This window comes from Grus americana, chromosome 1 (genome assembly GCF_028858705.1).
Source record: "Grus americana isolate bGruAme1 chromosome 1, bGruAme1.mat, whole genome shotgun sequence".
Classification (NCBI taxonomy): Eukaryota; Metazoa; Chordata; class Aves; order Gruiformes; family Gruidae; genus Grus; species Grus americana.
Window position 1 is genome coordinate 80253813 of NC_072852.1, and position 27877 is coordinate 80281689.

General features: G+C 42.4%; 1 protein-coding gene across 3 annotated transcripts; it reads right to left on the bottom strand.

The window, feature by feature from the left end:
• LOC129210131 (zinc finger CCCH-type antiviral protein 1-like) lies at window positions 1-27877 on the bottom strand. Of its 3 annotated transcripts, none has more exons than XM_054835731.1 (14): window positions 27480-27877; window positions 24448-24580; window positions 19093-19345; window positions 18866-18982; window positions 18417-18485; window positions 16533-16634; window positions 14199-14322; window positions 12803-12968; window positions 10316-10436; window positions 9661-9757; window positions 9151-9229; window positions 4541-4671; window positions 2608-2759; window positions 1-1991 (listed from the first exon to the last, which is right to left on the bottom strand). In XM_054835731.1, the coding sequence occupies exons 1-14, from the start codon at window positions 27764-27766 to the stop codon at window positions 1708-1710; spliced, it is 2115 nt and encodes a 704-aa protein (XP_054691706.1). In that variant the 5' UTR covers window positions 27767-27877; the 3' UTR covers window positions 1-1707. The 3 variants fall into 3 exon arrangements, with proteins under 3 accessions (XP_054691706.1, XP_054691700.1, XP_054691711.1); XM_054835725.1 differs by having other exon boundaries at window positions 18854-18982; window positions 27480-27869; XM_054835736.1 differs by lacking the exon at window positions 27480-27877 and adding an exon at window positions 25201-25776 and having other exon boundaries at window positions 18854-18982.

Sequence of the window (27877 nt, forward strand, 5' to 3'; positions counted from 1 at the left end):
TGAGCGAAAACACGTTTTATTTGCAAATATGGCAAAACTCAATGATTCAGGAACTCGACAGGCAAACAAAAGTGAGAGCGATCTTAAAAAGTGGTAAAATCTTCCTCTTTTAATGCATTGATGACACATGTTTTCATTTAGTTCTAAGACAGTAACTTTAATAAGATTTTCTAGTTTTATCTATTTCCCCATCCTCTTGGTAACTTGCAAACTTTGAGTAGTACATGTGGTTGACAGATTTCTATCAAAGATGCAAATAACTGGGAGGCTATTTGGCTGACTGTAAAGCTTATCCAAAAGAAGAAATTACTGCTACTGCTCCTCTGTCCTCAGCAAGTTTCCCTCTTAGCAGCTAGACTGCCTAAATAACACGTCTTTGTACAGAGGGTCTTCAGTTCGATTAACTTACAAACTCCATATTAAGATTCAGTAGAAACTCTATACACGTTTCTAAATTTTCTTTTTGGGACAATAAAAGCATGTAACAATAAAAAAAGGGCTTAACCACCCTTAGTACGGTTGTACGTCACTGGCAAAGACAAAGCAAAGTGTATCAAAAAAAGAGATGCAGGGAAGCAGTATCCAGGATCACCCACAGCGACCTGAGAACACGGAGAGGAGCTACATTTGTCAGTGAGTTCTCAGCGAGCTGCCCAATGCAATGTGGGCAATAAAACAAACATGTACACGAAGCGTCTTAGGACAGCAGTTCTACCACTGGCCTCCAGAGAACGTAATTGTTCTCTTCCAGTCATGTCACATCTCTGGAAAACTGAGAATTAACATATAGAAATAGGACAGAAAATAGCAATGCTTCTTAAGATGTTTTTTCCTGTCCTATAGCATTTGCTAAGCAAATGTTCGTATTGAGAAAATACACGGCCACATTCACTTGAAAGCCCGACTCATTGTGACACAGCCCGTATATACTTATGGCCACTAGTTCCAGCCAAACCACCAAATGTTAGTACCGGCTTATTCATAGGTTGTGACTTTCACAGTTTCACTTGAGCTCTATTTTTGTATAGGTCACAAAGCAAGCTACTGCAGATTTGCAAAAAGAATTTGATCCAACAATTTTCTGATCCAAACAGTAGCTGCCATCGTATAGCTGAAACTTCTCCACTTGAGTACTTACAACATGGATTTAAAATAAGCTTTTTGGTTTCTTGTTTTACCATTTCAAACTTGAAACTACTATCAGGATTAACAAGCAGCACTTTGAAAACTAAGTCAAGTCATTCTTACGTACACTGACTTGTTTAGAATTGTGATAGACAAGAGGATCAAGAACAGCCGTATTCTGTGCTGAAAAGAATCTTTGACTACTAAAAACCTGAGAGTTTGCTTAAGAACTACTGCGCTGTTGATTTTCCTCTTAACTGAATTGTTTGCAAACAGAAATCCTCTCTACTCTAAGAAAAATCATTTACAATTATTTGCCCACAGAAGTCATAACACTCTATTTCCTATCCCATGATTCTGTTTTTTCTGCTATGGTTATCCAGATGTCTGTGCTTCATTCAAGAAGAGAAGAGGAGAAGACAAGGCAATTAGTCTCAACAAACCTAACATCTGTTTTGCCAGCCCTCCTCGATACAGAAATTCTTTGGATTAACATTCCAAGGGACTGTATTAGAAGTCACCAAGTATGAGGACTCTGCAATATGGAAGATAAGATGAGTGATATAAAGAGCTCTGATTCTTCTAAGATACAACACAGGTTTTTCCTTCCGCCTTATACTCTATTATATACTCTGGGTAAATCTGGTGTTTTTCAAAGACAACAAAAACGGAGGGATTTAACTCATCGTCCACACAGCTGTCATAAAACCGAAGCCCGTCACCAGACTTGACTGGGGGGCGAACGTAGGCTGCATTGCCTTTAACATACTCTCCAACCAATACACGAGCAACGAACATGATGTTTGTTTTCACCACATGCTGACAGTATTCATGGGAATAGGAGGCGTCTCTAGCAAAGTAACTTCCTAGAAAATGATATAAAAAACATGGTTATAAGTGACAGTGAAAACGGAGCATCCCATTATCTTTTAGGAGGTATTTGACCCAACTTTCAGGTCTTCTCTCAGTCAGTTTACATAATACCAAAGAAATTTTTACAAGAGAAAGGATTTCACCACAGAATTTCCATTCAGAATTTGCTATTTTAGGAATATTTTTTAAAAAACTGAAGCATATAAAACCACTACAGGTTCATGTGTTATGATGAGAGGGATAGACAAGAAAAAATGAGGACCTTCCATGATCACACTGAGGGAGTGCACACCCTTCTTGCTCCCTGCCATGGAGACTAGCGGCCATTTCTCTAGCAAGTTCAAATTATGACCTGGAGCCTTCAGAAGACCCCACCTACAGCAAAAGAGGCTTTTTCAAATCCCTACATTAATTCTCTTAACACCTCGTGAAAAGACTTACCCCTGCACAAAGCAAATCCTTGTCCTCTCCAGAGGAAAGGAATATCACAATACCAATTCCTACCTCTCTTTTTCCACCCTTCATAGGTACAGACTTCAAAACTTTGATTGCTCTAGTATCAGGGGAGTCTAAGTAGACATCTAACACGCAGAGTCGCATCCTACGTACCCTTTCCATAATTAGTTCCGTTGTTTCCACAAATTCTCCAGTCAAAGTTGTGAAGGCAGATGGCTTCCATGAGGGAGATCTTGGTTCCATAGAACAGGAGCTTTTCATTTACTTCCTTCCCTCCGTTTTCCTTTTTCATGTGCTCCTTTTGCCTAACAGAAAAATGCAGGGGAGGAAACTGTGAGCCACAGAAGAAAAGGGAGAAAGGTTGTTGTTTTGGTTTTTTTTTTAAAAAAAAGAAGGTATATGATGTACATGTAAATATTAGCTGGATGACATTTCCAGTCTGCTTTCTCCTCTCAGCTTGGAAGAGGAGACACACTGGCAGTATGATGAACAACTACAAGATGAGCAATATACTGATACCACTGCCCCACAATTCTAGATAATTCTGTCTGTCTTCAGTGAATTTAAGTAAGCATTCACTGACACTATTACAGTCCCCACCATACCAACCTTTTGCTTCTCCATAAGGTCCTATTAGTTCTGCTTTAATGTCTCTTGCCCCTTCCTATCCCAGACTCTGTGTGGAGCAGAGGCTGTACTAACCACAGAGCCTCCCTGCTCCAGCTGTGCGTGAAAGCTTGAGGCAGCTTGTTCTTCATTCCCCTAGGGGACTCAAACTGCCACACGCCTGATCGCTGAGATCAGTGCAGCTGAGGAGGCAGAGCCAGGAGAGGAACTGAGCCTTCTTTCACCACTGAAGACCTTACCGATATAGGCCAGAGTCAGACTGAGCTATGAGCAGTATCAGAAAGAGGAATCACAATGGAAGGCTCAGCTAGTATCTCCCATCGCTATTTCACAGCATCCAGACATCCCACAGGTTTTCTGAAGCTGTTGAAGTGGACAAGACAGTACTATTCTTCAGGAAATGATCAGCTACAAAGTTGGGAGAGGGAAGAATCCTTCCAACTTGTAAACTGCATAAATGAAAAGTTAAGAGCAATGGACTGAAATTTGTTCATTGAGAACTTGGCAATGTTAAACTCTACTGGCTAGCTGAATTATCTCATTGGAGGAGGATAAAAAGTATGTACTAATACATGTTTTGAAGTGTTTAAGTTTTGCTAGACGAAAAGGTTTTATGAAATTATTAGCTGATTACTTCCTGGGTTCAGTCACTTTGCAGGTGAGAGTACTTATTTGAGCAGTACTTCTCCATTACCATTCCATACAGTCCTTGAATACTTTTATTAAGTATCTGTGCTCTTGTTTTAAATTAGACAACTGTTCTATGCAGCAGCTTAATCTGCTACCAAATTAACTTGAACACGGTCATTTATTGTCACTAGCAGCAGCTCAGATCCCTTGGTACCTAGCTTGGTGTAAGTACCCACAGTTCAGTATCACCAATGCAGATGTTGAAAACCAGAAAGGAGGTCTGGAACTCAGAGACCATTAAGTTAAAGCACAAGGATTCTTTCTCAATGAATACTTACGTCATTCAACAAAGGTACTCAAACTCTTGACAAAGCCTTAAATAAATCTGACTAGGAAAAAAAGACCCAAGCACCCTTTAGCCTTGCCCACTTTTTTTTTTTTTGCAAGTATTTCATATACTATAATAGATAAACATTTGTAACAGACAGAACACATGTGCAGCGGGCAGTTACTGTTCAGTCCCTGAGACAATACACTATTACACATCACCGCGGGAATCCTCATCCAAATTTTGCATCACTTGCATCCTTCTGTCCGTACCCCTCCCTGCATCCTCCAAGGAGCGGTGCAAAGGGCACTTCCCCCTGGGAGCATGGCATTCTCTGGAAGGCCTTAGACACTTAATTTCACTCCTGAAACTGCTCCTAAGAAGGAAATACCAGTCATGTTAAAGCACAGATGGCAACGTCTTTTCTTTCCTAGGAAGCAGATAGAGGACACCAGCTCTTGGAGACTCCCTCGCCATAAGGATGAGGAAACAAATACTAACCACTGAAACACTTTCCAGAGGGATGGACTCTGAATCCTCTGTATTTTAAGGACACTGTAGTTTTTCATAGTCTGAAGAAACATCAGCTTTATTTTGTTGTATTCAGGGGTTGTATTACTGATCTCCACTGCCTATAAAATATAAACCAAATCAAAAGAAGACGTGAGGCTTCAGTTAGCTCGTAACATGCAGAAGTGTAATTACAGCAGATACCCTTTCAGAAGGGTCCCCAAACTATACTTATGAAGGTTAATTGAATGCTTTCAATTGTGACTGTGAATAATTAGGACAGACACTTAATGTGTCAATCAGTACGTCACTCCTGCTTTGCAAGGCCACCTCGGCTCCCTTCAGGAAGGATGCTGAAAGCAAAAAGATCAGTTAAATGTTTATCATCTCCAAGAGTTGACACTTGTAACTTTAAATCTCAGTGAAACACAAACTTCAAAAAGAAAACTTGACTGATATTCCAGATGATATTAGTTTTAGATATAAAGCTGATGAAGAACAAAAGACGTTAAATAAGAGTATCATTTGTAACCAGACATTTAAGGGAGCTTTGTCTATGAAAGATGAATCAAAATACAAACCAGCATCATAGCTCCTTGACTTTTGAAAGTTAAAACTTGGAAATCTGCACTTAAATATAGACTTAAGAAAAAAGGCTGTATTTCTAAATATAAAAGAACAATTAAGATTCTAATAGGAATTTTACATGAAATATATGCTTAAGCGAATACACCTCTGCCTTTCCTAAAGGAAACAAAGTATATTTATCTGTATTTTTTCATGTTTAAAAATCCATCAAGAAATGCATATTTTTCCCAAAGAAAAGTTAATGCAAAACACAATTAAAACACAATTTGAGTTCTTCTGCTTGCTTATGCCATGCATAATTTTTCCATTTTTTTCTCCAAAGTAATCTGTCTTTAATCTTCTAGAATAAACTCTTATCTTCCATAAACTTGACTGAAAATGCATAACGCTGGCAGACTGATGTCACTTGGTAACACTTTCCATTTTACCGCTGCCTAAGCCAAGTGGGTACTCAAGATGACTTACAGTGCCCAACATCCCACCTATTGAAGCTGTGGTCATTCTAGGAGATAATATGAAATCAACATCTTAACCTGTCAGGCAAAAGCTCCACGTTTTAGAAGGCTAAGTGTAGAGAGGGGATAAAATAGGACTTCTATTTCACAGCTGCATAGAAATAAAGAAGTGTTTTTCTGGACACCACGTCCAGTTTGTGCATTAAGTACTTACTGACGAAGAGGCCTGTCATAGGAAAGTCTTCTAAGCATTAAGAATAAAGTCAGCTGCACAGGAAGAATTGTTTCTTTGAATTTATTAAAAAGCTTTTACAAGGTTGAATAAAATTTTCTATGTCTTTATACAAGAGTATTTTCCAAAGCTTCTTTACAACACAACACGTAAACCAGTTTGGATGGGTGAGTATTTACTATCTGCATGCTCTGTGACACCACAGCTCAAGCTGCTCACCATCACCTACAAGATGAAAACTATGCCACTCCATCTTTTATTTATACATAAACAATTCTTATTTAGACTACAAATATGCTTTTGCTATGTTGCATCTTTTACTAAGGAACTGTAAGGTTTCTGGGTAAAACACAGGGTCAGCCACATGGTACAAGGCCTAATCCTGTAAGAAAGGTACTTTGATTATTTTATCATATGACGGCCTCCAAGCAACAAAGCATGAAAACTTCGTGGGATTGGGTAACACTACATTGCTATTGCAGGCTGATAATTCATAACAACATAACTTCTTTAGCTCTTTTCATCTTCAGACCTAAAAAGGAAAATCCTAGAGAACAGAAACATTTGCTAACCCACTATCAAGGAGCTGAGTTTCTGAGGCAGAGAAAGAATTGTTGCCTGATAATAATTTCTATTAGCATATGACTGTACAAGAACAGTATTCTGTGATATCAAACCTTGATTTCTGGTTAACTAGGTTTTGGAAGCAGCAGAATTTGTATTAGTGACAGTGACCCCACTAGAACTAGCGTCTATAAAGTACGCAGGTAGACTCTTCACGTCACATCAGCTCCCATTCCTGTTACAGCACAGAAATCTTTGGCAGGCGCATCAGGATTCAGCAACATAGCAGTCACACAAAGACATCCTCTAACATAAAACCACATGTTTGTTGCACACGTTTCTCAGTTGTACATTAAAGATACAATTTAAAACCCAGCATGATGTTTCAAGACAGTATAAATTCCCTTTTTTGCCTTTAAAAAGTTTACCAACTACTAATTCCACCTTGTTAACCAAAGACAAAAGAGATCCACACCAACTTTCCAATCTGTGTTACCAATTTCCGTTGTGCATTTCATACACTCTACTTTCTATAGAACTATGACTCTAAATGATTGACAGATTAAGACACCACAACACTCAAAAAATAAGCAATGTTACCAAAACAAAGCTGCTCTTTTTAAACAAAGGTGACTTTCTCCCTATCTCAAATAGGTGTTCCTTTTTAAAATGTATCATTTCCAGCGCAGCAAATTTTGTGAGGATTATTTGTCAAGGTCTGAAGAGAAGGGAATTCATCAAGCCGTAATGTCAGATGTTACGATGGTCACCACATGCATGCAGAATCCCAGCCAGGCCCAATATTACCTACTGCAAAAAAACAAGCTTAGGGTCCCACCAAAGTATTTAATCTAGCCCAGACTTTCACTTTTAGCACCAACAGGTACTGTGGGCTTCGTCACTTTTTAGGTACAGAATTAACTTTTCCTTTCCTAGGAAAGGCACTCGGTTTACAAGCGAAGAGATGGTTTTCTTAGGTGCCAACTCAGCAAGCAAACCGAGCGCTGGGAAAGAAGATGATCCTTTTATTTCATGCATCCCCACAAGTACCACCAGCCATACCATGGATCTGCACACCACAATCCAAAGCCTCTCACGTCACCCCAGTAACTCCAGAAACACCCCAACAAATGGGCTCAACTAAAACTCAGACTGAAATTTTCAGTGTAAATAAGGGAAGCAGTTAAGTACATCCAACTCAGAGACCTAGAAGCAACTGAGCTATGTGTCTTCCTGACATTCTTTTGAAAAATTCAGGCTTATGTTAATCAATTAAGCTGCTGATAAGCAAAGAGCTGATGAGCTATATCCTTTATTATTTTGACAGATCTCAAAATACCACAGGCCCAAATCTTCAAAAGGTCTGGCTGCCAGATTCCCACACAAAATCATTATCAGTTCATTCAGCAAGTGCTGAACACCTGACACTTTTATAATCTTGAAAAATTAGGAGGTTTTGCTACTTGTTAAAAACAGCTATTTGAAGGGAGTTAATGTACAGAGCAGCTGACTTAAATTTTACCCATTAATTTTTCATCAGAAGTATATTTAGATGAATTTGCTATATACACACATGGCCAGGTACGGGTATTACATTGAGGAAGGCATAAACCAACATAAGAGGGTAGTCAGGGTAAAATGAAACATTCAGCACAAAGCAGAATAACAGAAACCTGCCCACAGATGCTAAGAAACAGGATACTTCTGGTTCTCATGCCACTGCCAATGCAACTACACTAGGGAACATAAAACACAGAGAGTGAGAATGGCAATGGAGCTCTCTGTCAACTGAAAGCAGCCAGAAAGAATTCTGGAAATGTGGTATTACTTCTGTCCTGCCCCTAGCCATCAAGGTACCTGTGCCAATGCAACGTAGTCAGTGTCACACAAGGTTTTATAACACAGTCAACAAGGAAAACCTCTTATGCTCCACATTATGTTCCTTACTCAGGGTCAAAACCACTACAAAAAAAGGACCAGTGTAACACTGAAAAGCCTTTTTTGTAGCATACTGTAGTACTTCCACTGTCTGTGTTGCTCTTCCAGAAGGACTGCTTCTTAATACCATTAGAACTAGTAATTTAAAAAAATACCTGCACATTTTTGGTCTTAGTAGACCAAATAGAAACATAGACTTTGGGCTGGCAGGGGGTTGGGTTGGTTTGTTGAAGAGATAACTGCCAATGTTTTTAGATATCATTGGCTCTAACTATTTCTACCATTCTTTGAGGCCGTGGTCTGTGCTCAGGTCTGTGATGTATGTGACAGTACTGCAGGACTTGAAAAGAGCACATAGAGATTTCCTTTCCTAGGTCTCCAACCCAGACTTTATCCACCAACAACCAATATGGTATTGCTATTGGATGGCTTTTTAATGGCCTACACAGAAAGGGTTTGGTCTCAGCCCAACACCTAGTGAAGAAATACACACTTTATGGAAGCCTCTTGCTTAACTGGTCCACCAAGTCACCAAGGTAAGCTATTAGTACATTTTTAACAGTGAATCTTTTTGTCTTGAATTTGGTGAGTTTTGTTTTTGCATCTATATGGATGCCTAAAATGCAGATGAAGTTCATGGGAATTTGGGAGCTTTTTCAGGAGCTCTTGGGAGATCACCTACATCCTTAGCACACCCACCCAAGGGATCGCTCCTGTCTCTTTTTTAGCATCTACCCAGTTACAAATGCTTCAGTATCCTCCTTTGAATCGTGCCTTTCCATCAGAATTACAAGAGAGGAAAAGAAAAACAACATAAAAAATACCTTGTATCCCAAGTCAGGTAGTGCAGATGGATCCCAGTGGCTAGGACAGGCTTGATTTGGAATAGAAGAATCCCTCTGGCTGTTTGCAAACAGAGAGAAAACAAGGTGTTAGTAACTCTAGTCCTGCTCTGACCATTCAAATTGGCAGCATCCCCTTTGGCCAATTCCTACATTTAAAAATAAAGAAAAAAAACCAACAAAGAAAGTGTGAAATGGCCTCAGTCTGTGAACTGGGCTTTACATACTGCCATTCAATTATCACAGTCTTTAAGAAACAACTGTCCATCACTAGTCCTGTGGATGTGGTACCTGGAGTAACACATACCCCAGAAACCAGGTGATGCACCAAGCCGGCAGTTTGTGATATAGCTTCTGTTCAGTCAAACGGATATGTTTTCTTCTAGCAACAGCTGCGTTCTTTGCACAATTGCTGCCAGCACTGGCAACCATTTTGCCTTATAATTACTTTTGAAATATGAAAACCCAACAACTTAAAAGAGCATCATTTACCCTGTCTTTATCTTCTGCACGTCTTCAGAAGACACAAACTTTGGTCGCCTGCAGACCCGTCTTCGAGTTTTAAGAGAGGTGTTTGTCTGGGTCATTTCTTGAGGAGAAGACAGAAGGAAAAAAATTCATGAATAAGTCTGCAAGATGGGGTCATTAATTAATGACAGTCATTCAATAATGAGAAGTGCATATTCACTGTCAACTCTATCTGCTGAAGAATAATTGCACAAAGCCTATCTAAGCTTCTTGTCCCTCCTGTAACTCTGTTATTTAACCTGTGCCTATCTTGCTTGCTCCCTTAAGTCATTCATGCTCTTTACATGTTGCTCCAGCAGCACTGAAAGATGTTGATTTTTCATTTTTACCATCCGCAGGGTTAACTCACTTTACTTAAGGTTTACTACGACTTTATGTGAAGACTACGAATCTTTTTATTTCTGGTCCAGTGTGAGTCTGGATAGTGTCAAGGAATAAGGGGAAAGGTTACTTTTATAAAGAATTTCCTCTGGGCCATCGCTACCTCACTTCCCCTTCCAATGAGTAAATCTGGTAACGTTAGTAAAAGAAGTCACAGCTTCTAAAATCTAGGATAGTTTGCAAGTTAGTCTTTGTAAAGCACTGCATAGTTGTAAATGAGAACCTTTAAAATGAGTACCTTTAAAATTGAGATCGTAGTGATACAAGCCAGCCTGGAAAGGTATGGTGGCATCTGGATCTGCTAGATACAAATTCTCAATAATATCAGAAGATGGTGAGTTCACACTACACCCTTGTCCCTTTGTGAAAGAAAAAAAAAAAGAGAGAAAAGTAATGAGTAAACACAGTCAGGACTAAACCCTGACTAACTAGTTTGGGTAGAGGGAAAGAAGAGGCAAAGAGTAGGATGAAGAAGAGTCTACCAAGAACTATGGTGGTCTAAAGCGTGATTACCAATCCACACAAATATATAATTAGTAATGATGGACACACATGTATCCCATTTAAATTCCTGTAACAAGTTGTACTGGTTTGGCCTGAGACAGAGTTAATTTTCTACATAGTAGCTGGCATGGGGCAATGCTTTGGATTTGTGCTGACAACAGTGTTGATATCACAGGGATGTTTTCATTGCTGCTGAGCAGTGCTCACACAGAGCCAAGGCCTTTTCTGCTTCTCACACCATCCCACCAGCGAGGAGGCTGGGGGTGCACAAGGAGTTGGGAGGGGACACAGCTGAGACAGCTGACCAAAGGGATATTCCGTAAGATACGACGTCATGCTCAGCAAGAAAAGCTGGGGGAAGGAGGAGAAAGAGAGAGACATTCAGAGTTATGGCATTTGTCTTCCCAAGCAACCATTTCATGCAATGGAGCCCTGCTTTCCTAGAGATGGCTGAACACCTGCCTACCATGGGAAGTGGGGAATGAATTCCTTGGTTTGCTTTGCTTGTGCACGCGGCTTTTGCTTTACCTATTAAACTGTCTTTATCTCAACCCATGAGTTTTCTCACTTTTACCCTTTTGATTCTCTCCCCCATCCTGCTGGGGAGGAGTGAGCGAGCAGCTGCGTGGGGCTCAGTTGCTGGCCTGGTTTGACAGATGCATTCGACCTCTCGACCAAAGTAGTGGTAGTTTGGTTCAGGCTCCAAAGGCAGTGAAGTCCTAGGCCATGACCGGGCCATGAACTTCTCTAGTTCCAACCTGTTCTCTGAAACCCCACACAGGAACAGGGTGACATGGTGAGCACTGATGCATATAAGCTTGGAAACTGGCACACCGATCATGCGATTAACACATGAATAGCTGGTAGTTCTTCCAAAACTAATTTGCCAAGGAACAAAGAAAATTGTGGGTACAAGCAGTCTCATGCTTACCTTTCCATCCCATGTAGTTTGACTACAAGCCAACCACTTTATTCCATAAATCTCTCTCTGCTAAGCAGCAAGCTGCAGAGTGGTGATCTCTCCTTGAGCTGGAACACCTCTCAAGGTTACTCCTTGAGGCCAAGAGACCCCTTACCCACTGCAGGTCTTTGGTAAGTGACCGGTATCGCGCATAACTTTGTATTACAGTGTACTAAGATTTTGTATTGGTAACTTTGAATTATTATTATATCCTCTGTGCAGTAAGTAATAGAGTGAACCTTAACATTGGACTTTGTTAAGCCTCACTTTTACAACATCCTACTTCAATAAAACTACTTTTGCTGCTACTTTGGCAGTGGTTCTTTAAACAGTCTAAAATCTCCCCCGCAACAAACTGGCACGGTCAGATTCTAAATCTGCTCTGCGACACTGGGGTTAAACCATGATGCAAGTATAATTCTCTAATGTAGAAACCAATGTAAAATATGAGGGTATGCTGATAGAGACGCTTTCCATTTAAGCTGCCTACTGAAATCAAGACCCACCATTGCCAGAGCAACTATATCCACCATCTTTCCCTGCATCCCTTTCCGTGTGCCTGGATCACCTTTGTGTTCTGCCATTTGTGCAGTTATACTGTAAACCAGATGGGGAAAGCTCATTTGCCCTGGGGGAAGGAGAGACTCCTTATTTATTTCTTTTCCTACATTTTTCAGCTAGATCACTCTCTCAAAGAAGATTTGGCCACTCAAGGAAAAAGGTAGTATTTGGTCTGAGAGAGCAGAGCAATCCTCGCATGTCCAAGGAAGCAGGACAGTGCTGAGAGGAGAGGCAAGACTACTTCCTGCATAATTTAAAAGGCAATATATCTCAAGGACAGTGTATACATGTTAAATCTGCGTAGAAGCCACGGACAACTCCAAAAGGGAATCTGACTAGAAAAGCCAGCGTGCATCATCAAAAACAGTCTGATCAACACTAGCTGAAAAAAGGAATTTTGCTTCCCTGCATTTGCCAACAAGGTCTTTGTCAGGAAAGTAGTTATAACAAATCATCCAGACACAACAGACAATCGTTCATACTGAACCTCACTGCAAGGAGATAAGGCCTGTTCCCTCCCCTCCAGCCTATCATCATTTTATCACGTCTTTTATGAACATCTGTAGCTTCACTGCCTTACTTGACACTGCAAAATCCAAGCACAAGTATTCAATTAACCTTGCTGAGTAAAGGGGGATGGGGGGAAGAGGCTTCACACATTTCTTCAGAAGTGATTCAAAGCCCAGGACATGGACCCACCTGTTCTCCGTATTCAATCCACTGGCCTTGGTCATTCTTCCAATACCAAATCCACTGCGTGGTCAATACAAATAAGGGTTTTGTGACTGAAGATGGTGTAGAGAGGCGTCGAAGCGAAGAAGAACGGCAGGTCATTGTCTGGAAATTAATGTTCTCACTGGCTAGACTGTAAGGACAAATTCAGGTTTATTATAGTTAACACTGTACATTTTATCCTCTAACCCCCGGTTTAAGCTGGTGCTATTTTCTGTAATATAATGTGACTGCCTGAACTTAATTAGGCCTGAAATAAGAGTATTTCCCACAGCATGGATGGCAGCTCTGAAAACTGTTTCCATTCTTCAGAAGCGAACTATGGCCTGCGAGACACTGGACGCCGTCTCAGTCGCTAGCCAGATGTTGCACTGCCAGCTTTACAGGCAGTCTGGGGCTACGTGTACAATGTGGCACAAGGTATTTCTTCAATCAATAAGCATGGTTACAGTTTTTCTCAGTATGAAAATAGAAGTTAGTAAGTATGTGACTAGGTTTGCCAGCAAACACCTGCAGCTTATCAACTTTGTTCTTTTTCTGTGGTTACAGAGGATGCAATCACAGCTGTGAGTTCTGTAAAGAGCATTCATCACTGGAGCCACCTGGGCTCTTAGTCTTGGGAGGCTTGAAAAATTAACTCTCAGGCAGAAAGACTTTGAAAGCAGCTTCCTCTTGGGAATCTTGCTCGGGATTTGCACCATCCAACAGCCTAGTCAAGCTGCAAATCAAAATCATCTGCTGTCTGAAGAGGCATGGGCCAAAATCACTATACCATTTTATTGAGGCAAAACTTGGGGTCCCCCATGAATCCAGGTGGCTTACAGTGGGCCTTTCAGAAAGGAGTTAAGAGGAAGATGCACTCTCTTAAAAGAAAAAAAAAAGAAATAAAAAAGATAGGCTGCTTATACAAAGGGCACTTCATAAAGTTTCTCTAGGCACATTATAGATATATTATTATTATAGATACTAGCTGTATTAGGAAAGGAATAGCCATTGAGAAGGACCAGCTCTAAACTGTTGTTAAAAGGCCCAACTTAATTATTATAAATAATGATTCCTTAACTGAAATACTAATATTCTAAGCACTAAATTCCACCCACTTCTTTTTACCCTGTATAGAGTTTTAAATGCAAGATATTGTTGTGTTATTTTTAGAAGACAAAAATGGGGTGCTATTTCCACACAGTCACTTTTACTTTTTTTTTTTTTAAAAGAAAAATTCTCATTTGTACATCTTCCCAAATTCTAAGAAGCTCAGTAATCAGAAGTTATGGAAGTCAGACATCTTTAGGAAGAAAACAAAGAGTTTCTCCTCAGGGGCTCAACCACAGTACTCTAAGCAAGCAGTCCAGCATCACTATACCTGCTGGTTGCTGGGTCACAATATGCCTTTTCAATTTCTTCCATCATGGCAAGGTCATTCCAGGTGATCCCATTATATATCTGCCATCGATATGGCAAACTGTAATGAACAAATCTGCATTTATCTGGAATGAGATCAGACATAGTTGAGAACTCTCCAATCATAACACAGAGCGCAAGACAAGGGGGGGGCAAAAATAAGAACAAGCATTTTTTAAACTCTGGTTTTATCTCCTGGGCTTTGGTATGAACAATAAACGCAGAATGCTGACAACAGAAATATGTTTGAACAATAAGGGAGTGTGTTTCTTCAGTCTGATCTAGAAAAGCAACATAAGGTCTCATACTGCCAAATACATTTCAAAGAAACCACAACCTTCCCTTTGCTGAGACACGACATTGGCAGCCGGGAGAGCAGTGCCACAGACTGGAAGAGTGTGTCTATGTGTCACACCACCATGTTTCTCAGCTGTAAAAAGTCTAGTCTACACATCACATAAGCACTCCGATATATTTGGTTTTCTCTTTCCCTTAGCCCCTTAGAGCTTATGGGATGGTTACCAAGGCCTGAATGTTTTTTTAGGCCCAGCCCAACAAATGAGGCAGCATAAAGGACTGCAATACTCCACAGATCATTCCCCAAGAGGGACCCTACACTCACCCCTGAACAGGTAGCGGAAGACTTAGATGATTTAAAAAAATAAAACAATGTTTTCAGTGCATGTATGTCCACATGTTTGAATTCAGACCTGCTTAACAGCCCTGCGTGTGTGCATGCTGATGGATACAGGCAGAGGCTGACCTCCAGGTCTCCCTGCTGGGGGAAGCTGATGTACGCTCCACATTTTAGTATGGACCAATCCTGTTATTTACAATTTTTGAGCCAAACATGGCATGGCAAAGTACACTAAGTCTCCAACCGTTATTTGGGTTTTGGTGGTCACAGTATAGCTACTTTGAGCCTGACCTCCATAGCTAGCACATGGGTACACCATTCACGTTATGCAGGACCAGAAGTTCATAAACTTAAGCCTCAAGACTGGTCCTCAAGAAACAGAGAGCCTGAGAAATGCTGGAGTAGCTGCTGCACAGATGGAGTCAAAAAAGAGTTCCACCATTCCTGACCCCTGATGTATCTGACCACAGAACATATGGAAACTAACCCGTTATGAAGACACAAGTGTCATTCACTCCTTTCTTCCTTCTTTTTCTTAACAGGGCTGGAATGTACCCTGTCTTGAAAGCGCTATGCTTAAGTTAACTTGAAAAGCTGTAGATAAAAGTCACACTTGGTCTCTCTTAGCCAGATTTCTATTTTCTATGATCCATAAAATACCCATAAACGAGATTATTTTTTAAAGTACTGTTTCTCTTCAAAGTAATGGTGAAGAAGAGGTATTATAAAGCCCTAAAGTAACTTGCTCATCTACCTCTCAGAAAAGGAGCTTTTGACAGGAGAACTGCATCTTTACCAGAGCACAAGCCCACTACAGAAATGCTACATACACGCAAACACCTCAAACAGAACAGTTATCAGGCAACTTACTGTCCACATCCTCAGTGAAAGCAAACACAGTCTGATCTAATTTAAGTAGATCTTTTACCGAGACCAGGAGGTCAGAAAAGAAGTAATCCTTTAGAAAGTGACTGACAAGTTCACTGAAACAAAATCTCATGGTACCTCCTCTCATAACCAAGGAAGAGCCTAACTTGGCGGTTAGGCGACTGTCAGGGATAGGCCCTAAATACAATCGTTTATACTTATATTTTCCTCCAGACCTCCGTTATTGGCCACTGCCAGATAGACGACGGACTAGATTTATCTTTAGCTTAGCTGGTACAACTACTGTGTTTTCTTAAGACGTTGTAACACCTCAAATCACTTCTTAAAGGACTTAATAGGGGACAATATGGCTATTATCTGATGTACATAGGATACAGCAGGAATAAAGGGTGACATATTGTTACCAATTGTCAATAACGACAACATAAGGCCAGCTCTTAAATCGATCTAATAGTTATACAAAGTGTAACATTTAACACTTGGTTTTTGCCACAGAAACATACCCTAAGCCTGCTCCCACCAACAAGGCTGAAATAGGCCACAGATGGATCATCTAGAAGAGAAAGGGTTTAAGTGCATCCACTTGATTTTCCTCTGATTATGTCAACAATTCTGACAGTGTTTATTGATGGCCTGAAAGCAAAGCGAATGAGTGAGAAGGCACAATTGCCACTGCCACTCCGCATGCATCCACTAGTCCGAGCCATTGAGCAGGGAGTGCCTCTGCAGACATTGCTCTTGGAAGAAAACATCCATTTTTATAAAGCTTACCTTTATGTTTGCAGGAATTTGAGACATAGAACACGCATATCTCATCACACTTCTCTTCTTTGTCGTCATTTGAAGCTTTAGCAGAGGAATCATCTTTTTTACCTACAGGAAAAAAGACATCAGTCCTTATTTGCCCTACCAAAATACAACTCTGAGAAAGACATTGCATTTGGTATTTCATCCCAGAAATAACAAGGAGTTTACTGCAGTAGCCAAGTCAAGCACTTTCAGGATCTGACTATCTGCTGTACAGCCCTCTGCATGAGTTAGGGCTTTGTGACTGACCAATAAACCCCTACAATGGAAGAAGGCTCAGTGGAGATGGCCAAGGGTGATGCCATGAAGCTCAGAGAATAACACAGGGTGTGACTGACCACAGCTGTTGCAAAGAAGCTGACTTTGTCTCCATAGAAAAGGGATCAGAGGGCAGCCTCTGTTCTACATAAATGGCTATGTGGTAGTATAAATGTTTCTCCCCAAGTTAGACAGACCAGCATGGCAGGGGAGTGAATACAGGGCTCAGCCCAACGCAGGAATATAAAAACTAAGCAACAAAACAATTTTGAAGAGAGCAACAGGCTTGAGCTGGCTTCACCCCATGTATTCCTTCCCACAGACTGGGGATATCCAGCATTGTGACGGTAAGTGTATTATACAGACTGGCAATGGGAATCCCATTGGTATTGTGATTGAATTGCGTATTGCAATTGCTGTATTTTGGTTGGTGTAAGTTAACATTTGTATTTTGTTTTCAGTGTATTTTGCATCACTCTGCTACATCAGAAATCTCATTGTACTGGGCCTCGCTAGGATAAATGTAATTTTCTTCATAGCACCTCATATGATGCTGGGGTTTAGATTTTTGACCAAAACAATGCTGGTAAGACACTGATGCTCTGGCTTTTGCTGAACAGTGTTTGCACAGCATCAAGGCCTTCACTGTGTCTCACCCTGCCCCCCCAGCGAACAGACTGGGGGGTGCACAATAGGTTGGGAGGGGATACAACCAGGCAGAGGGCCCAATCTAACCAAAGAAATATTGCATACCATATAACATTACGCTCAGCAATAAAAGCAAAAAGAGGGCGTTTCAGGAGGCTTAGCTATCTTTTGCTTAGAAACCAGCTGGGCATCAGCCTATCCATGGGAGGTGGTGCTGAGCGAGCGCCTTTGCATCAGTTGTTTTGCTTTGTTTTCTTCTTTTTTCTTCCACGTACCCTTTGCTTCCCCCCCCACCCTCACCCCCCATCTTGACCTTCAAGTTCTCTTGCTTTTATTCTTTCTTTTCTTTTTCCCTGTCCCACTGGGGGTCAGGAGGAAGTGAGTGGCCGTGTGGTGCCCAGCTGCCCACTGAGGTTAACCCACAACACCCATGTAACATCAACTATCTTCAAATAAGTAAATTTGATATTAAACGTTACACCCTCCATGCACGGAATATCTAAAAGAACCTGTTCAGAGAGTACTGGACTCTGACAGGCTCTAAAGCCAAGGCCCTTCTGCCCAGGAGGACGGGAGATTTAGGAGTTCCCTGTTCACTCCCTGGAAGGTATATCAAGACAACCATGCTACTGACAAAGTGGGGACAGAAGGCAAGGAAAGATATCACATGCACAGATATGACTCTGTCTCCTTCCCAGGAAGGAAGCAATTTGTCCAGAACAGTACAGAGATCAATCCCAGACTACTCCCCCTTATGCTGCACAATGCTTGGGCAGAAATCTCAACACTCCTCTGCAGGCCATCCAGTACTATGGCTCTCAGTATATGGTAGGATAAGCACATAAGCACTCCGACTACCATAGGAAGCTGTAGGGCTGCGTGAAACCAAATCCCAATGAGAACCACTGACCTCAAGACTGGAGGATTAGAAACAATCCATACCTTCGTCTTTACCTCCAGCTCCTGTTGGCAACTGGTCTTGGCTCTGAGCAAGTACATCACTACTGGGACCTGCATGAGAAGACTGAATGAACAGCACTGCTGGACCAGAACCCCAGATAGCTGGCATCATCCCAATTTGTGTGTTGAGGATTATGTCCACCACACATATAATTTTCCACCGGCACTCCACTACTGATACAACAGATCAGCAATAACAGTTACAAATCCTAGCTAGTCACAGTTATCGGCAGCCACTCGATAGCAATTTTACATGCAGTATTTTAGGCAATAGTAATGCAGCTCTCCCTCCCACGTGACTTGGCCATGATGTACTCCATTCCTGAAAGCAGATCAATGGCAGAAGATAAAAAAATACGTACATGTTATAAGAGGGGAGATAGGGAAGCTGATTCCACATGGAAGCAGTTAGCACTTACCTAGATATTTACCTTCTGAAGGTGGCACATTCAGTGTAGAGTCCACTGTTTGCGGAGGTATCCTCAGTTCTTCACTCCTGGTAACTGCCATTTTTTTCAACAAATTTTCTCTTGGTTTGTAGTTGTGTACTGAGAGCACAGAAAGGACGATGGGGTTTAGCTGTGAGGTAAGGCAGGAACGGCTTCTACCTCTATCAAACTCAGAATCCTATTTAAACCCAGTGTTTCTTACAACTTACTTTTCCCCTTCTTCAGTTCCTTGTTGAATTCCACATGCCTGTGATTGCATATAGTCTGGATGTTTGAAGCTATGTTCATATCAATGCCTCCAGTTTCCAACAATGTCAATGTACGGGTATCCAAGAGGTGATGGGACCTCTTACATGACAAAAATCTACATTCCCCTTGGAGAAAGTATCGACAAATATGAAGCTTGTTGCAGTTGTTTTGCTGGTTGCAGGTACTATCCTTTCTGTTGTAAAAATGACAGACCTAGACGTGGGGAAGATAGATACAATATGAAATGGAAAAGCACATTAGAATCAGTAATTTTTCTTCCCTGTTCTACAGACATGCAGCTTTAGCAGCAGAAAAACGGTGACTAAGAGACTCATGTTCATTGTGACTTCTCTAACCTCGACAGATTTCTTGCATAGAAGAGCAGGCATTTTCAGCTGACTCATGCATTTTCAGTTTTGAACTTGTGCAGAGGTGGCTTTTTCCCCCAAGAAAAAGAAAAGCCAATTCAATAAGCATTCCTTTTTGGCACTCCTTAGCAAGACAGTTGCATAACTATTGACTGTTTTACAGTTATTCTATTAAAACAAAAAACCCCAAACCAAAACCATAACAAAGAACAAATGTCTCCATAAGTATACAGTGTCAAATGAGGCATTATTTCACGGAGCTGAAACTGCATTTGCACTTCCTATTTGTAAATCTTATTCTGCATTGACGATCTGGGCGTCTAAAAATGGTAAGAAGAAAGCTTTGAGATTAAAGTACATATGGAAAAAGCAACGTACTTCTTTATTCCTCTGCTCACCAAAAGAAGAGATATGCAGTGAATTGGACCCAGGGAACAAATCACACATCAAAAACTCCGTCATATTGCCCACCAAGCACCACAGCAATACTTCAGCTCCTGCAGCACAGACGAGCGGCCCATAACAAGAAAGCTGCTTTGAGGAAGACACACAGCTCTCTGGTAGGCAGCCCCAAGATCATGCCAGAACTGTCACAGATCTCCTCCCAACCCTTGTTCTAAGCGTGGCAAGGTGCTGGCAGCAGGGGTGGCCTCTGTGAGAGGAGGCCAGAGGCTGCCCCGTGCTGGCCACAGCTGAGACCATCAGCCAAGCTGGTGGCACCTCTGGGAAAACATATTTAGGAAAGTGCAAAACACTGCATGGTAGTGAGGGGGGTGGAGGGGAAAGTGTGAGAAAGTCCTGCAGACCCCAAGGTGAGGATGAAGGGGAGCAGGTGCGCCAGGTGCCTGAGCAGAGACTTCCCCGCAGGGCCACCTACAGCCGGTTAGCTGTGTACAGATAGGTTTTGAGGATCTCTTTTGAATATCTCCAAGGGGGAAGACTCCACAACCCCTCTGGGCAACCTGTGCCAGTGCTCAGTCACTCTCACAGTAAAAAAAGCATTTCCTGATGTTCAGAGGAAACCTCCTGTGTTTCAGTTTGTGCCCATCACCTCTGGTCCTGGTCACCACTGAGGAGAACCTGGCTCTGTCCTCTTTACACCCTTCCCTTCAGGTGTTTGTAAACATTGATGAGATTCCCCTGAGCCTTCACTTCTCCAGGCTATACAGACCCAGCTCTCTCAGCCTGCCCTCATGTGAGAGATGCTCCAGTCCCTTCATCATCTTAGTGGTGCTTCACTGAACTCCTCTTCCAGTAGCTCCATCACTCCCTCATACTGGGAAAATAAATTTTGGAAAATGAATTTTGGACCTATTTTCAGCTAAAGTAGCAGGCCACTGTCAAATCTAGGCAGTTTACCTGCAGGCCTTGGTTGCAAAGGCCCGTACGTGATCATTAGTGACAGCCACATAATAAGAGCACATACCATGCCATTAGCATGGATTGCCTTTAATGACGCAACCTGCAGGTACTGTTTGTAAGAGCTTGTTCCTAACAGAGATGCATAAGAGCATAATGTTCTCAGCGAACGTCAGCGTACCATCCAGAACATTCAGTTTTATACGGAGAGAAGACCAATAGCTTTGGATTATTCCCCCTGCCCTGAAAAATACTATAAAGATGTGAAGAACAGCAAGAGAGCTGGACCTCACCACGGATGGGAATTCTGCACAGCAAGCCATGACCCTACCAGAGAGGTCTGTCTGATGCTGTATTGTTGTTGGTTCCCACAGCATCAGAAGGGACACAGAAGATTTCTTCTCATTATAACCTTTAGTAGTAACCAGCTATTTATCTTAAGCATCATGTGCCTTTCTTAATGAGATCCAAAAGTACCAGCACCTGCCAATGCAAAGCAATTATTCACCTACTCCAGAATTTTGGGTAAATCACTTCATTTTTCTCTCCTTCATTTTCCTGACTTTGTCGGGGGGAATGCAGATAGGCTTATCATCTACAGAGCATTCTAAGATCTATGTATCAAGAACATATGCAAGTGCTAGGTAATAACAAACAGTCTTGTGGGAGATGCTTTGCAACTTCAATCACTAAAGAACTCAAATCTTACACCATTTTCAAGGTATGGTCTTCCTCAGCTGAAGAATGTTACTCTATTTTGGGATCCTGATACCACTCAGTGTTACCTTCATCTAAAACATACATGCCTCATCTGAGTGCCTACCTAACAAGAAAAATAAGTTAAGGCTTTAAATATACAGTTTGTTTTTCCACCCCTCCAAGCAGAGATAACTGTTCAAGTTACTGAGCTGGAAACAGTTAATCCAACGCTCACCAGAAACAGATAATCAAGCACAAACTAAGTGTTGTAATATAAACTTATACAGTAACTCCTTGGTTCAAAGAGGTAATATAGCTCTCTGGATGTTCCTAGAAAAACTTAAAATCACTGCTTTCTTAATAGGTCTTTCCTCACCCCAATCTTTCCCCCTTAACTTCAGTATCCTCTCCTTTCCAGAAACTTTCTCCTCCAGGAATACCGCTAAGCAAAACCAGAAGCAGAGAGCGCAGTTTGTCACTCAGCCTGAAGCTGGCTTAAGAACTACCAAAAAAAAGCATGTCTTATGTCAGACACTGGGTTTGGGGGCCAGAGCACAGGAAGCGCTTTCATGCTTGCATCTTCCTGGTCACAAGAGTAGGGGAAAAAAGCAACTAAAATACAGAATCAAGTAAAAGCTGAGAGAGTACTAAAAATACAAACATTTTGTATGGAGCATCCATTACACAAAATATCACTTTAGGGTAGTGGAGATACCAGCCACAAAGCAAAGCTCCCAGAGATTTAAAGATACTGAATCCAGCTGAGGGTGATTTTGTAGGGCATGTAGAGGAAGATGCATTAAAGATGATGTCAGTACGCCAGATGAAATTTTTACACAGGAGCATCAGAATAAACTACCAAACCAGAATAAAATGTTGCCTCAGCTAAATAGGGAATTCACTATTTAGCTACAGATAGAAGTTACAGTGCTCAATTAGAGGTAATTAATGATACCTGCCTGTGGTGAGGGCTAAATAAATCTATAGATAAGAGCTTAAAAGTAATACCAATGGCAATATAGAACAAACTTGTTTCATAATTTGGCATTTTAAAATACAGATTGTCTATAAATCCTTGGTTTATGGATGGTTCAGTGACAGCTGTTGTGGTTTAACCTCGGCTGGTAACTAAACACCAGGCAGCCGCTTGCTCGCCCTTGCTCCCCCACAGCGGGATGGGGAGGAGAATGGAAAAAAAGCCTCACAGGTTGAGATAAAGACAGTTTAATAGGATAACAAAGGAAGAGAATAATAATAGTAACAATAATATAAACCAAGTGATGCACAAATGCAACTGCTCACCACCTGCAAAATAAAACCCTGATGCCCACTCTGTTTCCAAGCAGCAATTCCACATCCCAGCTCACTTCCCCAGTTCTATAGGGAGCCTGATGCTATATGGCAGGGAACATCCCTTTGGCCAGTCTGGGTCAGCTGTCCTGCCTGTGCTCTCCCAGCTTCTTGTGCACCTGGCAGGGCGTGAGAAGCTGAAAAGTCCTTGACTTTGTGTAGATGCTACAACTACCTAGCAACAACTGAAAACATCAGTCTGTTATCAACATTATTCTCATACTAAATCCAAAACACAGCACTGTACTAGCTACTAGAAAGAGAATTTATTCTACCCCAGCTGAAACCAGGAGACCATTCAATGATGATTGCTACTATGTGCTCATTACTGGGACTAATTAAACAAGAAACACTTAAGTTTTAGATGCAGCTGAGCATGACAAAGATGATATTAATCCTCCTTGCTCATCACCACCATGTTCCTTGAATCTGCCAGCATAGCATATTTTAAAACACTACCAAAAAAAAAAAAAAAACCCACCCGAAAACCAAAATCTATTTTGTAAAAGCCCAGCACTGTCACAGCAGGGAATAAGAAAACAATGGAACTGTTATGCCAACAGATTTGTGGAGATTATAACCTCCAAAAGACAAGGGTAACAGGCAGTACTCTGGTAATTTCTTAACCAAGCATAGCTGCAGCCAGAACAGGATATTCTTAGCTTTGAAACAGCCATACCTTGAAGATAGCACTGCCCTTATACACACAGGCAGAATCAGAATGGATTGTTCAGCCAAATTTCACAAAATCAATGACTTGCATACAAACTGGACAAAGGTTGCTTTGGAGAAAATTGATGTACAAAATCTCAGTGCACTTTGGAAGGGGCAGATTTTACACAAAACTGACTGCAGTCATTTGGTCATTTTCTCATAGATTTTTCTCACTCCCCCATACCCTCAAGCACCAATATGTAGGCTGGAAAAGGACAGGGGTCCTCGCTTCCTAGTCTCCATCATCTCTCAGAGAACAGCCAACAAAGTAGTTTTGGTCAGGCCTGTTATCCTGTAAGCACGTACAATTAATGTGATCTATCACCTCTGCCTTGCTTACCTCACCATCTGTAAATCTCTGGTGAAGTTGCTGACATTGTTGCTTGCTTGCTTGTTTCGAGTAACTTTATGGCTATCTTGTTGGGATAACAGGAATGACACACAAAACAGGCAGCAGCCTTGCTGTCCACTTCCTGCTGTCAGAGGGCAGGTCTTCTGCTGACAAGTCATAGATGACATGGCCTTATCCAGGAACAAGCCTTCTGGTAGTTATGTAAGCAGCACACTCCTTGGTGTTTAACAATTTTATTGCTGTTACTTTTTTTTGTTTGTAAGTACGTGGCACTTTCACTACCCTTGCTCTATATTGTTTTTTCTGGTGCTTTCACACATAGCCATTCCCATTCATACTTCACTCAGACTAATCTTAATATTTCTGTTACATATCTTAACAGCTTGAAATTGAGATCAGACCTGCACCTTCTCTCTTGCCCTCTCCCATTCCTAACTAACAAAAGCTTCTCTTAAGAAATCAGTACAACTCACATCAGGGAGGAGGAAAGGGTCATTCTGGAGAAGCAGGACTCTCAGCTCATTCTCATCGAGGCCAGACAACTCATAAGTCTTTAGAACTTTTTTGTTCTCAGCATTGATGATGTTGTGTGAGTACTTACAAGATCTGCAAGAAAATACACAGAAATATCAATGTTTACTTCTTCAGTCAAGTTGATTTAAAGAAGAACCTCACATGACGTGCAACTTGGGAAAAACCATGGAGAGAAAAGCAGTTTGGCAAAAGTCTGTGTGAACATTTAAATGGTCTCTGTAACTAGCTAGAGAATGGACCAAACAGCATAATAACTCTGTGAAATACAGTAGCATTATTATCCCCATTTTAAACAGCAATGTGGCCAGACCACATCTTCTTCCAAGAAAGCTAGCAGCACAAACCTTAAGCCAAGTATGTCTACCCTACACTTTCTTCCCCTCCAATAAGAGGCAAGTCAAATCACATGACTTGAACAGCTGGAGGGAAAGCAAATTTTAAAGGAATACATCAACGACTGTGGAAGTTGCAACACCATTGATTTTGTGAACGTAAAAGCTTGTTGTCCCAGGGGTGGCACATAAAGAAGGATGCAAGAGTCTGAGAGGGCAAAACAAAGAGATAATGAAGCTGCAAACAACTTCCTGTCTGGGAAGTTAAAAAAAAAAAAAATCCAAGAAAGTTCATTAACTTCTGAGTTTTGGATATAGAAGCAATTAAAGGACAATAACGAAGATGCTGGTGCCACTTACAAACCCAAGAGAAACGTCTGAAGTGAGTATGAACTACAGAGAGGGAAGGACCGCCTTTTTTCTTGCATCTGTCTGAAAGATACTGCAAATCAATAATAAGAGGAGAAACAGTCAACCTGTGCATTAATTCAATGCAGTAAAATACAGCTTCCTTATGTCTTGCTCTTCAAAAGCATGATTTGACACAGCCTTAAGACTAGACATACTCAACCAATAAAAGTACCTGTTAATCTAGGAGACCCAAGTCTCTGTTCCCTTTATCCTTTCAGCCTCTAGTTAACTCCTGAAACTCTCCTTGCGAAAGTTTTTTTACCTCATGCTTTGCATGATCCAGTCCTTCTGTAGAGGCCCTTGTGCAGACATTTCACCCCTGACCTCCACTACCTGCTAGACACATTGCTTTGTAGCAAATAAACAAGAATGCAAAGTCTAAAGGGCAGAAGTGTGCCATCTTTGGTCCCGAGAAATTACCTTCTAAGGATACCAGATTCTGTAGACACTGGATTAAAAGCTATGAAGGTAGGAGAGCTACAGAGTATTGGACGTGGGAGCCATCACCAGTTAACTCCAGATTCCACCGACAGTCATACAGTAATCTATATCACTTGAGTACGATATTTCTAACTCAAAGGTTGAAACAGTCCACAAATACAGTGATAACTACTCAACTAAGTTTAATAACACATTTAGAAAAAAGCAGTGAAAAGTTACCTGCCAGATACAAGTTAAAAATGGTTTTAACTGGACTAAAATCATGATTCCACGAAATAGGAAGACTCCAGTAACTGGCACAGACATTTTTCTTTCCAGAGACTTTAAAACAAAGAGGATGCAAGATCTGGAAGCAAGGCTAGATTTTACCTTATTGGTAAAAAAATATTCTCCATCTTGATGCACGTGGTCCACCTAGCAGTATTTCTGTCCCCTTTTTTTAATCAAAAGCCTTAGCATCCTAATACTCTGCTAGTACCATTCAGAGATAGACATGGCCTTTCCTCTCCATGCTCTTCAGATCTGAGTGCACAGCGAGCTATTTTGCTAGGGCGAAAGAGGAAGAATCTGGTGCAGTATCAGCATATTACTAACACTGCAACAGCACAGGACCTGGGACTTGGAGGCTTAAACTACAAATTCTTCCACCAGAGCTCACTCTTGCCATTGACTGTGTCGTGGTTCAGCCCCAGCCAGCTGCTGAGCATCACGCAGCTGCTCGCTCACCTGTCCCCCAAGTGGGAGGGGGAAGAGAATGGGAAGACCAAGGCAAAACTCGTGGGTTTAGTGGGACAGCAGAGGGAGAGGAAAATAACAACAATACTTAGAATATACAAAGCAGGTGATACACAATGTAGTTTGCTCCCCGCCAGGAACTCGATGCCCAGCCCGTCCCGGAGCAGTGACCCCTCCTCCTCGGCCAGCCCCTCGCCTTATATATGTGACGTCATGGTACAGCATACCCCTTTGGCTCGTTTGGGTCAACTGCCCTGGCTGTGTTGCCTCCCAGCTTCTTGTGAACAGTAACTCTATCCCACCCACAAACCAGGACAGGCTGTCACAGAAAAGCTTCTGGGTTGCACTTCTGCATTTGTTTTTGTTTCCTTTATCGTTATTTTTTTTCAACTAGGTACCACCTTTGACCTGCCCCCCAGAGGCTGCTGGGCCTACCCTTCCTCCGAGTCCTCCCTGCATCCAGAAAACAGGGACCGATGGACACGGGAAATCAAACGCTGCCTCTCGCAGAGATGGCTGTCAGCAGAGCAGTGCCTTACAGCAAAATTAAGCGTTCCTAACTTTCTAGGTTAAAACCAGACAGCATGCTAGCAGTTTGGTTTTTTTCTTATTGGAGAAACATTTGTAAACTATTTCATCCAGATGCCAGGGGCTGTAGCAAGCAGCTTTAACAAAAAAAAAACCCCAAAAACCGTCACTTTGGGCTTTTACCAGCGAGAACAACAAACTTCCCGAGCAAGAAACGTCCCGTACGAAGCTGTACCCGGGGGCGGTGGGGGTTGGACCTCTCCTCCTGCAGGGAGCCGGGGCAGAAGGGGCCGGGGCAGGAGCGGTACCCCCGGCAGAGCGGGCCGGCCGGCGCAGCCGAGGCATGGGAGCGGCCACAGGCTGCCGCCGAGCCGCTCCGGGCCAGTCCCGACGGCGGACGGTTCCGGGGAGAAGCCCGCGGGGGTCGGGGGTATGAGGGTGTGGGCGCCCCCCCCGCCTCTCCTCCAGGGCGGCCGGCGCCAACAGCTGCCCGCGCCCCGTCGCCCCTTCCCCCCGGCGCTCACCTGGGCCCCAGGTTGCACTTGCCCATGAGGTGGCGCTTGCAGAGGTGCAGCCGCTCGCAGCCCGCGCACTCCTTGCGGACGCAGACCCGCACGGCCGACACGGCCAGGACCTCCGCGCCGCCGCCATCCCGCAGCACCAGGAACCGCTGGGGACCCGCCGCCAACAGCGTCTCCTCCAGCTGCTGCGGCGAGAGATCGATGTGCTGCCGGAGCTCCGACAGGCTCAGCCGCCCGCCCTGGGTGCACAAGATCTTGGTGAGGAAGCAGCACACCGCCGGGTCGCTCATGGTTCCCCTCTCGCCTCGACCAGCCGCGGCGAAGTGAGAGGAAACTGGGGGCGGGGCGGGGCGAGACTCCGCGGCCGCCACCCGGCCGGGATGGCGAAGAATCGAAAGCGA